Genomic DNA, 15,732 nt, shown 5'->3' with positions numbered 1-15,732 from the left:
ACTTTGTGTTTCCCCTTTCTGTTCTGGTTAAGTGCAGGAGCAGTGAAGCAGATTGACAGGTGTCTGTCTTTCCTTCTCCCTTTCTACCGCCTCCCCTTTCAATTTCTCTCTGTCCTATCAAATAAAATGGAAATAGAAAAAAAGAAAAAGGAAGACATAGCCATATTTAATATGCTATAGAGTCATGTAAGGGGAGAGTTCTGATTTTTTTACTTTTCTCATCACATCCCATAATTCTGTTCCATGTTAACAAAATGAGATTTAACTTATCTGGAGGCTTCCCAAAGATGGGATCTGCAGCTAGTCAGTTAAGAACGTCCTGATCAGCACTAGTTAGATCATTTGTCCAGCAGACTTTCTATTTCTTCCTGAAGGAATTTACATAACCATACAATAACCAATCCACATTTTGACCTATATAACTTCCTTTGTTCCCATTTCCTTCTGATCAAGGAGTCATTGAAAAAGATCAATACGACCTTTATATTTTACTCAGTTGAGCTTAATTTTTTTTTTAAGCAGGATCTTGATTTATTGTCATTGATTAAGGGACACCTCTGAGGCTCTCAGGAGTGCAGGGCCCGCCACTTGTCCAGGGGATCGCGGTTGGGGATGTATTTGACTCCACAGCCATCTGGGATGAGGCACTTTTCAGCCACCATGTCTTCAAATTCATCTGCCTTAAACTTGGTGAAGCCCCACTTCTTGGAGATGTGGATCTTCTGGCGTCCAGGGAATTTGAACTTGGCCCTGTGCAGGGCCTCGATCACATGCTCTTTGTTCTGCAACTTGGTGCGAATGGACATGATGACCTGGCCGATTGTGGACTCTGGCCAGGGTGCCCTGGGGCTTCCCAAAAGCACCTCACATCCCTGTCTGGAGCCTAAGGATAGGGACAGCAGGATGTCAGGCATAAAATGAACAGAGTAGAAAGGGCTGTCTCCAGGGTCCCTTAGGGCAGCCTGCACAAGCAACAGGCTGCATACACTACCAAGGAGGCTGCTGTTTGCAGCCACTGCACACGGGGCACCATGGGGATGGCAGCAAGGTCTGCTTAATTGGCTGCAGAGAATTTAATTTTTAACACATAAAAACACATCAGATTTGAGGGGAGGAATTAAAGCACTCAGCAAATGAATAATAATGAGATTGGAAAAGAGTCTTCACAGATTACACAGTGTGATCAAGTTTGGAAGATTCTTTTTCTGGAACCCTGGGAAAACAGGGTATCTACTCTTTTTCTCCTCATTTTAAAAGAACTTTTGTTTATAGTTAAACTCAAAAGAATAGACTGCAGTCCAGAAAGAAGAGCCATTTCTGAACATTATCTTCTGATGGGGGACTTCAGTTTCCCTGTCAGAAAACAGACATTCGCTGAGGGGTAGGTGTTGCAGAAAATTCTTCCAATGTATTGTTTATCACTTCTTTCAAGCAGGTTGCGTCTTTGAGTGCTGATTACAAGCAAGCCTGTCCCCTAGTGGGTTGTCATGACAGGTATATATGTTACCTTTTATCATCAGTTGTCAACTACCGACAAATAGAAACTAATTAAGCGTGATTTCCAGGTTTTCAGAGTTAAGATTCCCTCTGTAACTTTGAGAATTACTTGCAGGTTTGGAATAGTGCCAACTGTGTGTTGCCTGCACTCCGATAAATTCTAGATTTAATGGTGAAATAATAGAATCACAATTTATGAGGAGCATATTTTTCTGTCCTGAAGAATAAAGTTCCTGCAGATGTGTTGTGAATGCTTCACTGTTCGCTGCTGTTGTTCATTCTCCTAAAGCTTCCTCCTAAATCCACAGTCTCCCAAAGCATTTCACGTTTGTGACATTTCCTATTATTCTTAAATATGGTGTTTTCGTGGCTTATTTACTTAAGTCTTATTGTACATTTGTGAAGAAATTTCCTGGCATGGTGCTTCAGTGATGTCGTCATTACAGTTATTCTGTAGAAATATGTGTTCCCAAAATGGTTTCGTGGTAGTGAAATAAAACATCTCTACTATCTATTTCTCTGATTGTCAAAAATGATGTTTTGGATTGTTTATTCTTATCCATTTCCAGAAAAGTCTGCCAGCTTAAAAAATAGATGCTATTGAACACAGTTTTATTTACCTTCATTTGCTCACTGTACAAGTCATACCATATTCTTCTGTGACCCACACTGGTTCACCTTTTTGTCCTGACTCCATCATGTTGCATGAATACCACCTGGTGCATAGAAACAACCCAATTAAAATTAACTAGATGGAATTTGTGAATGGATTCATCTTTCATAGGCACAGTTAGAATTATTGCTTGACTCTCAGGCTTGTGTTAATTACATGTAGTAGAAAAAAACATTTCAACCATTATTCCAAACTTTAGAAAAATTGTCAGAATGGAAAATGAGGAAATGGCTCTTATCCAACTTTACCGGGGCATGATAAACTTGGCAATTTAGGGCAATTTAGTTGACTAGCATGCAGATAAAGCTTTGGAAAATAAATCTGATGTTCCTATGAGCTTAGAGCTGGGATGTGGCCCTAGAAATTATATCCTATAGTGATGGGAATGGACAGGGATTATCATGACTGCTTTCCCCAAGGCACAGATACTTGAATTTTTGCTATAGATAAATAAACTATAAAAAGCACATGTTTGTCACTCCTCCTTCTCCTTCTCCTTCTTCTTCTTCTTCTTTTGTAATGTATTTCTTTGCATACAGGTAGTTTCTCTAGAAGTGTTCTGTGTGCGTTATTCTCTTTATGAATTACAAACAATTACTGGTTTCCATGCTTGAACAACTTTATCTGCTTTAGTCCAATTAAATTTGGCAGGGAAAATATTTGAGAGGAAGAGGTGGATGGTTTTATACGTAAATCTGTGAGCATTGCTTCTCATTGAGGTTCATTGTATACAAACTGCTTTTCCTATTCACAGTACTGAAAGTGCTTCCCTGAACCAGATCTTTCTAATGTTCGCCAATACCCTACTGAGCTCTTTAAAGTGAGAGAAGCCATCCATTTACTATAGGCTAATGAATGAGGAACAGAAGGAGTGAGTAACTCTTCTGGACTGACAATGAAACATCTCTGTTCAGCCTTCCTTTTCAGTTGCTAGCCTAGAGTGATAAATTAAAATGGCAAAGCGGCAAGACTGACACAGCCAGCACTTGTCAGTCATACCATGGAGTGCACTTATGCTGGAGGGTCACTGTACACTTCATGGGTTTATAACCTGTACACTTTATGGGTTCACGAGATAGATTTTAGGGACCAGGTGGTGGTGCACCTAGCTGAGCACACATGTTACTGTGCGCAAAGACACAGGTCCTAGTTCCCCATCTCCACCTATAGTGGGACAACTTTCTTTTTTTTTTTTCAAATATATATGTATTTTTAATATTTATTTATTTTTTCCCTTTTGTAGCCTTTTTTATTATTGTTGTTGTTACTGATGTTGTCATTGTTATATAGGACAGAGAGAAATGGAAAGAGGAGAGGAAGACATAGAGGGAGAGAGAAAGATAGACACCTGCAGATCTGTTCACTGCCTGTGAAGCGACTCCCCTGCAGGTGGGGATCCAGGGGCTCAAACCGGGATCCTTAAACCAGCCCTTGTGCTTCGTGCCACGTGTGCTTAACCCGCTGTGCTACCTTCCAATTCCCTAGTGGGACAACTTTCATGAGTGTTGAAGCAGTGCTGCAGGTGTCTCACTTTCTCCTTCTTTATCTCCTCTTCCCCTCTAAATTTCTCTCTGTCCCATTAAATACAACACACAGATACATTAAAAATAGTTCATATTTGATCTACAAACATCTGAGATGCTTATATCATAACTCTACCTGATTTTGATGAGAATTGGCTCAGATTTTCTTGATGAGGTTTAAAAAACATCTCTTATCTTTTATGAAGGTCTGGATGTGACTTTTACTGCCCCAGAGCATGAAAGAAAAGCCCACATCATCTGATTGACAGTGGGAGCCCGGTGGGGTCAGCTGGCTGGTGTTGTAGTACAAGGAAAGGGAGAAAGCATGGGTGAGAATTTTTGGTTTACCACTTCTTGGTGTTAGAGATGAGGAGTATTATAGTTATATTCTCCCAAAACCTTCTTTGGTAATTTATTGTCTATCATTGTTTGTATTTAATTTACATTTACACCTTCCTGACCCTGGACTTTTTTTTTTTTTTGCTGTTATTCTTAAACAATCTGATTTTATTCCTCATTGAGTCTTTAGGGTCACAAACACTTGTCGGCATTCATTTCGGACTCAGGATCCAATAGAAGCATTACCTCCCAAAGTCCTTTTCAGAAGGTGATTTACTTGGATAAAGCACAGATTTTCAGCGAATGTGCAAACTCCCTGATGACTGAAATGAGCCACTCTACGCTCTGCAAGCTTTACTATCTTTGACTGAGATCACAGTGCCCCTCTTTCCTCTGAAAGCCTTTGCACAATTTTCTACTATCGAGGAAATTTCACTAGTCATAATATCCTCAATGTTTCCTAAGCAAAATTTACTCCCTTATTATAATGATGATCTCCTAGAATATCTTACAAGTACTATTGTTTAGTTACCATTTGATTTGGTTTTTACTATGTTGTTGATGTGTTTATAAGCACATGACTACAGAGTGCTCACTATTGATATCCTAAACAAAGGACTGTTATTTTCATTTGTGTCTTATAGATGTCAGAGTTTTACTATTTCCAAGCAGAGGTTCAGTTGTTTCTCTACATCGCCTTTACTTATCACCAGTCAAGTTTGTAGTAAATATGTTACAATTACTTTAATCCATTTAATGATGTTTCATTTAACTATATATTACACATGACATTAACATAATCTTGGCTAAGTCACTGTAGAGAAACACTTTTTTTTTTATCAGTACATAAAGATGAAGTCATAGACTCAGAGATTTGCTCTTCCCTGGTTTCAATCCCAGAAGGTGATTTTAATTCTAGTACTTAATGGACAAAACTAAACACCTGTACTTGGAAAGAAATCTATGTTTGATGTGGATGAGGCTGAAAAGACTTCATAAACACTTAAACCAAAGTGACTCAGTTACCTCTTCAGGGAGGTAATATTGGAATGTATATTTCATGGTCTAGGAACTTAAAACACAATCCACTTTATCAGACAAAGGGGACCTTCAAACAAAGAATGTCATGAAATACAAATAATGAGAATTATTTAATGATAATGTTGTCAATCTGTCAAGAAAATGCAGTATTTGTAAATATTTCTGCATCTGATATAGGAGCACCTAAATATATAAAGCAAATAATAGCAGAATTAAAGGGAGAAATTGACAGCAGTACAATAATTGTAGAGGACTTTATTTCCCCACTTACATCAATGAATATATCATCTAGACACAAAATCAATAAGGAAACATCAGCCTTCAGCGACACATTAGACCAGTGGACTTAATAGATATAAACAAAACATTCCACCAAGAAGCAGCAGAATCCACATTCTTATCCAAGTGCACATGGGATATACTCCAGGATAGATCTTATGTTAGGCTCTAAAACAAATCTCAATGAATCTCAAATCATATCAAATGTCCTTTCCACACAAAGAAGTGGAAAGATATTCTATGTTCATGGGTTGACAGAATTAACATCATCAAAATGAATATACTACCCAGAGCCATATACAAATTTAATGCTATCCCCATCAAAATACCAACCACATTTTTTTAGGAGAATAGAACAAATGCTACAGATGTTTATATGGAACCAGAAAATACCTAGAATTGCCAAAACAGTCTTGGGAAGAAAGAACAGAACCTGAAGCATCACACTCCCAGATCTCTAATTGTATTATAGGGCCATTGTCATCAAAACTACTTGGTACTGTGACATGAATAGACACACTGACCAGTGGAGTAGAATTGAGAGCCCATAAGTAAGCCCCCATACTTATGGATATCTAATCTTTGACAAAGGTGCCCAGACTATTAAATGGTGAAATCAGAGTCTCTTCAACTAATGGTGTTAGAAAAAATGGGTTGAAACATGCAGAAGAATGAAACTGTACCACCATATTTCACCAAATACAAAAGTAAATTCCAAGTGGGTCAAGCAAGAACTTGGATGTTAGACCAGAAACTATCAGATACTTAGAGGAAGATATTGGCAGAATTCTTTTCCACATAAATTTTAAAGATATTTTCAATGAAACGAATCCAATTATAAAGAAGACCAAGGCAAGCATAAACCTATGGGACTACACCAAATTAAAAAGCTTCTGCACAGCTAAAGAAACTACTACCCAAACCAAGAGAGCCTTCACAGAATGGGAGAAGATCTTCACATGCCATACATCAGACAAGAGGCTAATAGCCAGAATATATAAAGAACTTGCAAATCTCAACAACAAGCAAACAAATAACCCCATCCAAAAATGGAGAGAGGACATGGGCAGAATATTCACCACAGAAGAGATCCAAAAGGCTGAGAAACACATGAAAAAATGCTCCAAGTCTCTGTCAGAGAAATGCAAATAAAGACAACAATGAGATACCACTTCACTTCTGTGAGAATACCATACATCAGAAAAGGAAACAGCAGCAAATGCTGGAGAGGTTGTGGGGGTCAAAGGAACCCTCCTGCGCTACTGGCGGGAATGTCAATTGGTCCAGCCTCTGTGGAGAACAGTCTGGAGAACTCTCAGAAGGCTAGAAATGGACCTACCCTATGTTCCTGCAATTCCTCTCCTGGGGATATATCCTAAGGAACCCAACACACCCATCCAAAAAGGTCTGTGTACACATATGTTCTTGGCAGCACAATTTGTAATAGCCAAAACCTGGAAGCAACCCAGGTGTTCAACAACCGATGAGTGGCTGAGCAAGCTGTGGTATATATATACAATGGAATATTACTCAGCTATAGAAAATGGTGACTTCACCGTTTTTAGCCTATCTTGGATGGACCTTGAAAAATTCATATTAAGTGAAATAAGTCAGAAACTGAAGGATGAATATGGGATGATCTCACTCTGAGGCAGAAGTTGAAAAACAGAATCAGAAAAGAAAACACAAGTAGAACCTGAACTGGAATTGGCATATCGCACCAAAGTAAAAGACTCTGGGGTGGGTATATGTGGGTGGGAGGAGAATATAGGTCCAAGAAGGATGACATAGGACCTAGTGGGGGTTGTATTGTTATATGGAAAACTGGGAAATGTTATGCATGTACAAACTATTGTATTTACTGTCAAATGTAAAACATTAATTCCCCAATAAAGAAATTTAAAAAAAAAGAGTCCTTTCCAACTACAATGGTAAGACAGTGGAAGTTAATTATAAGAAGAAGAACAAAACAAAACAAAGTAGAAAAGCCCAGTCTTCATCAATGGGGAAATAAAATAAAAATGAGTAAATAAAATCTGTTCAAGTGGACTAGGCCTGAGTTCCATGCACATATTACCGTCAACAGATAGGTTTAGGGGCACTATGCTTGCCTGTCTCCCATAATAAATTTATCCATGCCCAGAAGTCTCCATATCTTTTGACACTAAATTTATGCTGGACCACATTAACTTTTTTATTTATTGTTTTAGTTTCATAGAGAGCTTGATACAAGGTAGGAGATATACTGGACCATGAAGATTCATATTTGAGTGACGGGTAAAGTGATCATATATGCATCTGTATGTTTTACAGTTGTAATATGAACTTTGTGTTCTTTTTTTAGGTTTTTTTAAAAATTATCTTTATTTGTTGGATAAACAGTCAGAAAGCTAGAGGGGAGAGGGAGATAGGGAGAGAGAGACAGAGAGACACCTGCAGCCCCGCTTCACCACTCACAAAGCTTTCCCCCTGCAGGTAGGGACCGGGAGCTCGAACTTGGGTCCTTGCGCATTGTAACATGTGCACTCAAGCAGGTGCACCACCACCGGGCCCCTGAACTTTGTGTTCTACCTTAATTGTTAAGAGTCCCCCCTTTTCACTTTTGAAAGTGTCACAGTTTGGACAATTACAGTTATATTAGTTTATGGCTACTTATTTATCAGTGAATTGATTTGAATGTGTTTTACATATCAGTCTCTTCTATGTTTGGTAAGATATAGTCTGTCCATGAGACCTTAATTAGCATAGAATAGACTGACATTAATTTGTTAGGCCTGAAAATATGAATAGACTCAAATTTTGGGAATGACGCCATGGGGGTATCATCTTCAAAATCTTGTTCATTACCTTTTTGGGCTTTACTAATTCATTTCTCATATTCCTATATGTAGATTAATTGTGAGTTTCTTAATAGATGTTTCTGATAGGTTTCTGGAGAAATCTATTAGTAATTGAGGAAAATACTGATATCCTAGAAATTATGGTCCCATTATTGAATTATTATTATTATGATTATCTAAGGTGTAGATTGTTGGCCTGTTGCTACTCAGAAAAAAATAAAGTTGGAGGCTGGGCAGTCACGCAGCAGGATAAGCACACATGGTGCAAAGTGAAGGACCAATGTAAGGATCCTGGTTCTAGACCCCAGCTCCCCACCTGCGGGGGGAGGCGGTCGCTTCGCAAGAGGTGAAGCAGGTCTGCAGGTGTCTATCTTTCTTTCCTCCTCTGCTTTCCCCTCCTCTCTTGATTTATTTCTGTCCTATCCAGTAACAACAACAGCTATAACAACAACCACAACAAGGGCAACAAAATGGGAAAAATAGCCTCCACGAGCACTGGATTCTTTTTTTTTTTTTTTTTTTTTATTTAAATTTTTAATTTAAGAAAGGATTAGTGAACAAAAGCATAAGGTAGGAGGGGTACAACTCCACACAATTCCCACCACCCAATCCCCATAACCCACCCTCTCCCATGATAGCCTTCCCATTCTCTAGCCCTCTGGGAGCATGGACCCAGGGTCGTTGAGGGTTGCAGAAGGTAGAGGGTCTGGCTTCTGTAATTGCTTCCCCGCTGAACATGGGCGTTGACTGGTCGGTCCATACTCCCAGTCTGCCTCTCTCTTTCCCTAGTAAGGTGTGTCTCTGGGGAAGCTGAGCTCCAGGACACATTGGTGGGGTCTTCAATCCAGGGAAGCCTAGCCAGCATCCTGGTGGCATCTGGAACCTGGTGATTGAAAAGAGAGTTAACATACAAAGCCAAACAATTTGTTGAGCAAACATGGATCCCAAGATTGGAATAGTGGAGAGGAAGTGTTGGGGAGGTACTCACTGCAAACTCTAGTGTAATCCTGCTTTCAGGTATATATTTTGCAGTAGTTTATGGATACGTGTGCGCATACGCTCTCTCTCACAGAAACTGGTGTATGTCTAGGTTATGGGACTTTGTTAGAAAGTGAACTACCTGAGATGAAATTAGAGTGTACTATAAAAGGAAAGGTCTCACCCGAGTAATGAAGCTGAAGGGTTGTCATTCCACACGTGAAGTCTCTGGATACACTCTGAGGTGAAGCACGTTGAGATGGCAATCGTTGCTTTGGTTAGGTTGTGATCGGCGGATGCAATATTATTTGGTATGGATTGGGAGAAGCATACGGGAAAGTGAGCCCTATCCATGGGTGCCAGGACTGGGGGAAGTAGGGGCTCTATAGTGAAGATGTGAGGTTCCTGAATTTGATCAGGTCCTGCTTTTAGTTTCCCTTTCAGATCTTCTAAGTCAGCTTCTGTTGATGAGTGGGATCATCCCATACTCATCTTTAACTTTCTGACTCAGTTCACTTAACATAATTCCTTCTAGCTCTGTCCAAGATGGGTCAGAGAAGGTGGGTTCATTGTTCTTGATAGCTGCATAGTATTCCATTGTGTATATATACCACAGCTTTCTCAGCCATTCATCTGTTGTTGGGCACCTGGGTTGCTTCCAGGTTTTAGCTATTATGAATTGTGCTGCTATGAACATAGGAGTACACACCTCTTTTTGGTTGGGTGTTATGGAGTCCTTGGGGTATAACCCCAGGAGAGGAATTATTGGGTCATATGGAAGGTCCATGTCTAGCCTTCTGAGGGTTTTCCAGACTGCTCTCCACAGAGGCTGTACCAATTTACATTCCCACCAGCAATGTAAAAGGGTTCCTCTGTCCCCACATCCTCTCCAGCATTTGTTGCTGCTGTCCTTTTTGATGTATGCCATTCTTACAGGAGTGAGGTGGTATCTTAGTGTTGTCTTAATTTGCATTTCTCTGACAATCAGTGACCTAGAGCAGTTTTTCATATGTTTGTTAGCCTTTTGGATCTCCTCTGTGGTGAGTGTTTTGTTCATTTCCTCTGCCCATTTTTGGATGGGGTCATTTGCTTTTTTGCGGCTAAGTTTGCTGAGCTCTTTATATATTTTGGTGATTAGTTTCTTGTCTGATGTCTGGCATGTGAAGATCTTCTCCCATTCTGTGAGGGGTCTCTCTGTTTGTTTAATAGTTTCTTTGGATGTGCAGAAGCTTTTCAATTTGATGTAGTCCCATTGGTTTGTTTCTACTTTGGTCTTCCTTGCAATTGGGTTTGATTCATCAAAGATATCCTTGAGGTGTAGATGGGAAAGTGTTTTACCAATGTTTTCCTCTAAGTATTTGTTTCTGGTCTGACATCTAGGTCTTTGATCCATTTGGAGTTGATTTTTGTTTCTGGTGAGATAAAGTGGTTCAATTTCATTCTTCTGCATGTTTCAACCCAGTTTTCCCAGCACCATTTATTGAAGAGAGCCTCCTTCTTCCATTTAATCCTTTGGGCCCCCTTATCAAAGATTAGATGCCCATAGGTGTTGGGATTTACTTCTGGGCTTTCAATTCTGTTCCACTGGTCTGTGTGCCTATTTTTGTTCCAGTACCATGCTGTTTTGATGATGATGGCTTTATAATATAGTTTAAGGTCTGGGAGTGTGATGCCTCCATTTCTGTTTCTTTTCCTCAAGATGGTTTTGGCAATTCTAGGTGTTTTCAGGTTCCAGATAAATGATTGTAGTGTTTGTTCTATTCTCTTAAAGAAGCTTGGTGGAACTTTGATGGGTATTGCATTAAATTTGTATATGGCTCTGGGGAGAATGTTCATTTTGATGATATTTATTCTTCCAATCCATGAGCATGGGATATCTTTCCATTTCTTGGTATCAGTTTCTATCTCCTTGAGTAGCGACTCATAGTTTTCAGCATACAAGTCTTTCACTTCTTTGGTCAACTTTATTCCTAGGTATTTGATTGATTTTGCTGAAACAGTGAATGGGAGTGATTTCTGGATGTCTTCTTCTTCAGATTTAGTGTTTGCATAAAGAAATGCCACTGATTTTTGTACATTGATTTTGTAGCCTGATACCTTGCTATATTGCCTAACAACTTCCAGTAATTTTCTACTGGATTCTTTAGGTCTTTCTATGTATACTATCATATCATCTGCAAATAGTGAGAGCTTGACTTCTTCCCTTCCAATCTGTATCCCTTTGATTTCTTTCTCTTGCCTGATTGCTATGGCAAGAACTTCCAATACTATGTTGAAGAGTAACGGTGACAGTGGGCAGCCCTGTCTAGTCCCTGATCTGAGGGGGAATGCTTTCAGCTTCTCTCCATTGAGTATGATGTTGGCTGTAGGTTTGCTATATATAGACTCCACTATCTTGAGGAATTTCCCATCTATTCCCATTTTTTGTAGAGTTTTGAGCATGAATGGGTGTTGGATTTTGTCAAAGGCTTTCTCTGCATCTATTGAGATAATCATGTGGTTTTTGGCTTTGCTTTTATTGATGTGATGAATGACATTGATTGATTTACGGATGTTGAACCAGCCTTGCATTCCTGGGATGAATCCCACTTGGTCATGATGAACAATCTTTTTGATGTGTTGCTGTATCCGGTTGGCCAAGATCTTGTTTAATATTTTGGCATCTATGTTCATCAGAGATATTGGTCTGTAGTTTTCCTTTTTTGTTCTGTCCCTATCAGCTTTTGGTATCAGGGTGATGTTGGCTTCATAAAAGGTGGAAGGGAGTATTCCTGTTTCTTCAATCTTATGGAATAGCTTAAGAAGTATGGGTATTAACTGTTTCCTGAAAGTTTTGTAGAATTCGTTTGTGAAGCCATCTGGTCCAGGACTTTTGTTGTTGGGGAGATTCTTAATAACGGTTTCAATTTCTTTGTCTGTGATTGGTGCATTTAGATTTTGTAGTTCTTCTTGGTTCAGTTTTGGAAGTGCATAGGTTTCTAGGAATTGTTCCATTTCTTCCAGATTCTCTAGCTTGGTGGCATATAGTTCTTTATAGAAGTTTCGCAGAATTCTCTGGATTTCTGTGGTGTCAGTTGTGATATCTCCTGTATCGTTGACAATTCTATTAATTTGAGTCTTCTCTCTTTTTTGTTTGGTGAGTCTGGCTAGGGGTTTGTCAATTTTGTTTAATCTTTCAAAGAACCAACATTTGGCTTCATTGATCTTTTGTATGGTTCTTTTATTTTCGATGTTGTTTATTTCTGCTCTAACTTTAGTGATTTCTGTCCTTCTGGTTGCTTTAGGGTTCCTTTGTTCCTCTTCCTCTAAGTCCTTGAGGTGTGTAGTAAGTTCGTTCATTTGGGCTTCTTCTTGGTGTTTAATATGTGATTGTATAGCTATAAGTTTCCCTCTCAGTACTGCTTTAGCTGTGTCCCAAATATTTTGATAGGTTGTGTCTTCATTTTCATTAGTTTCCAGGAACATTTGAATTTCCTGTTTGAGTGAGTGTCTGACCCAGTGGTTCTTAAGGAGCATGTTGTTTAGTTTCCAAATTCTATGTCTTTTAATAATTTTCTGTTTGTTGTTAAAAGTTAGTTTTACTCCACTGTGGTCTGAGAAGATACTTGGGATGATTTCAATGCTCTTGAATTTATTGATGCTGTCTTTGTGACCTAACATGTGGTCTATCCTTGAGTATGTGTTGTGTGGATTTGAAAAGAAGGTGTATTCCAGTTTTTTGGGGTGGAGGAGTCTGAAAATGTCCAAGAGGTCTAGTCTGTCAATCTCTTCATTCAATTCTCTTATATCTTTATTGGTTCTCTTCTTTGTTGATCTGTCTAAGTGTGAGAGTGGGGTATTGAAGTCTCCCACTATTATTGTATTACTATTGATGTATTTTTGAAATTCTTTCAATAGGTGTTTAATGTATTTAGATGGTCCCTCGTTGGGTGCATAGATGTTAATAATTGTTAAGTCTTCTTGGCTGATTGATCCTCTTATCATTATGTAATGTCCTTGCCTATCTTTTATTACTTTATTTAATTTAAAATCTATCGTGTCTGAGATGAGAATGGCTGTTCCTGCCCTTTTTTGTGGACCGTTAGCCTGTATGATAGTTTTCCATCCTTTCACTTTAAGTCTGTGTTTATCTTGTTGTGACAGATGGGATTCTTGCAAGCAGCATATGGTTGGGTTATGTTTTCTGATCCATCCCCCCACCCTGTGCCTTTTGATGGGTGAGTTTAAGCCATTGACATTTATTGATATTATGGATTTAATGTATTGTAGTGCCATTGTTCTAAAAAACAATTTGTTTGCTCTGATATATTACAAGTATTATAGTGATGTTCTTGTTTATAAGAGGTCTTTTAATACCTCTTTCAGGGCCGGCTTGGTGATAGTTGCCTCCTTTAACTGTTGTTTGTCTAAGAAGGTTTTGATCCCTCCATCTAGCTTGAATGAAAGTCTAGCAGGATATATAATCCTTGGTTGAAACCCTTTTTCATTCAGGGCTCGATAGATATCTTGCCACTCCCTTCTGGCTTTTAGAGTTTGAGTTGAAAAATCTGCAGAAAGTCTTATGGGTTTTCCCCTGTATGTGACTTTTTGTTTCTCTCTTGCAGCCTTTAGGATCCTTTCTTTATCCTTACTTCTTCTCATTGTGACTATGATGTGTCTTGGTGTTTTCAGGTCTGGGTTGATTCTGTTTGGTACTCTCTGGGCCTCTTGCACCTTGATATCCTTTCTGTTATTCAGGTCTTTGCCGACGATGCTATCAGAGCACTCGCTGTTAGCGACTTCTCAGGCCGTCGCCATATTACCTCCCCCCGAGCACTGGATTCTTAATGCTGGCACTGAGCCCCAGAGATAACCCTGGAGGCAAAAAAAAAAAAAAAAAAAAAAAGAAGTTAAGAACTCATGTATCTAGCAGTTCCCAAGGAGGGGGCAGAACAAAGGCACACACAGGAACTTTTCCCTGATAATCTTGTGGTTTATCTTTTGTTGACAGCTGTCAGTAGTTGTTATATTTTTGTTTTGTAGGTAGATATAAATGTTGAAATAATAACTTCTCGAGACTATCATAATGCAATAAAATGAGCCTCCTACAATCCTATAAGGGTAAGTTACTTAATTATCAAATGAAAAATACTGTTGTAGAGTCATTTTTAAAGTAAAAATGGACTTGTTGCTTCCAACTGGTCAATAAGGGCTTAAGTAAGTCAAACTCTCCTTTTCTCTCCTCAAGTGAATCTGCTAACTTTTCTTGAGTTGATAAAAACAAATCAAAATTCTAACACCTGATCTAGTGTGAGAGACAAAAATATCGTCATATATTGTGAGAAAGTAGGGAATGAGTGCCAATACAAACTTACTAGGTGTCGTGGATGAGGTAGAGTATACGCACAAGGATGTGAACCTTGCCATGTGAGTTGACCTAGGGTCCATACTTGGAATCACATTGGAGTGCCATACCAGGGAAATTCCAGTACAGTGATTTCTCTCTCTCTCTCTCTCTCTCTCTCTCTAATTTTCTGAAAGAAAAAGTTGACTAGGAAGTGGTGAAACAGTAACTGCACAAGACCCTGGCGACATAAAATAACAAAAAAAGAAAAGACTGTTTGTCTGTGGATTTGACATTTACATCTGCTTTATTTGACCTAGATTGCATTAAACAGTGGGTCTGTAGTATTTGTTTCTCTGTGTTTATTTCTTCACTGTCTTTTTTATTTCTAATTTGTTCAAATACATCATTATTGAAAGTCTGTAAAAAAAAAAGTCTAAATAATATACAGAATCAGAAAGTCAGATCAATAGTGATATGCTATTAGTGATAGAGAATGCATTTTTAAAATATTTATTTATTGGATGGAGACAGAAAAATCATGAGGAAAGGAGATGATGGAGAAGAAGGAGGAGGAGGAGGAGAAGAAGAATAAGAGAGAGAGAGACCTGAGCACTGTTTCAATGCTCTTGAAACTTTCCCATAATAGGTGGGGACCAGGAGCTTGAACCTGGGTCTTTGAGCATTGTAATATGTGCATCCAACTGGGTGCGCCACCAGTGTAAAGCAAGCATACAACAGTCAGTAGCATTTAATTATTCTTGCAATTACCAATGTAAATGTATAAATTTCTGAGTAGTACTTTCTTTTTAAAATTTATTTATAAACAGGAAATATTGGCAAAACCATAGGATAAAAGGGGTACAGCTTCACACAGTTGCCACCATTAGGACCCCATATCCCATCCCCTCCCCTGATAGGTTTCCTATTCTTTATCCCTCTGGGAGTATGGAATCAGGGTTATTGTGGGGTGCAGAAAGTGGAAGGTCTGGCTTCTGTAATTGCTTCCCCACTGAACATGGGCATTGACAGGTCGATCCATACTCCCAGCTTGTCTCTCTCTTTCCCTTCTGAGGCGAGGTTCTGGGGATTGGAGCTCCAGGGCACACTGGTGGGGTTGTCTGTCCAGGGAAGTCTGTTTGGCATCATGCTAGCATCTGGAACCTGGTGGCTGAAAAGAGAGTTAACGTATAAAGCCAAACAAGCTGTTGACTAATCATGAACCTAAAGGCTGGGATA

General features: G+C 39.0%; 1 protein-coding gene and 1 non-coding gene across 2 annotated transcripts; both read right to left on the bottom strand.

Annotated features, from left to right (window-relative positions):
- Positions 1–512: 512 nt before the first annotated feature.
- LOC132535889 (large ribosomal subunit protein uL16-like) lies at positions 513–2,197 on the bottom strand. Its single transcript, XM_060183414.1, has 2 exons — positions 2,146–2,197; positions 513–883 (listed from the first exon to the last, which is right to left on the bottom strand). The coding sequence occupies exons 1-2, from the start codon at positions 2,195–2,197 to the stop codon at positions 567–569; spliced, it is 369 nt and encodes a 122-aa protein (XP_060039397.1). The 3' UTR covers positions 513–566.
- Positions 935–1,068, bottom strand: LOC132536044 (small nucleolar RNA SNORA70). The gene has a single exon (XR_009547733.1). It is a non-coding gene; the product is annotated as a small nucleolar RNA SNORA70 (small nucleolar RNA).
- Positions 2,198–15,732: the final 13,535 nt, after the last annotated feature.

Source organism: Erinaceus europaeus, chromosome X (assembly GCF_950295315.1).
Source record: "Erinaceus europaeus chromosome X, mEriEur2.1, whole genome shotgun sequence".
In the NCBI taxonomy this organism is placed as follows: Eukaryota; Metazoa; Chordata; class Mammalia; order Eulipotyphla; family Erinaceidae; genus Erinaceus; species Erinaceus europaeus.
Note: the sequence above shows the minus strand (reverse complement) of the source record. Positions and strands in the feature narration are given on the sequence as shown.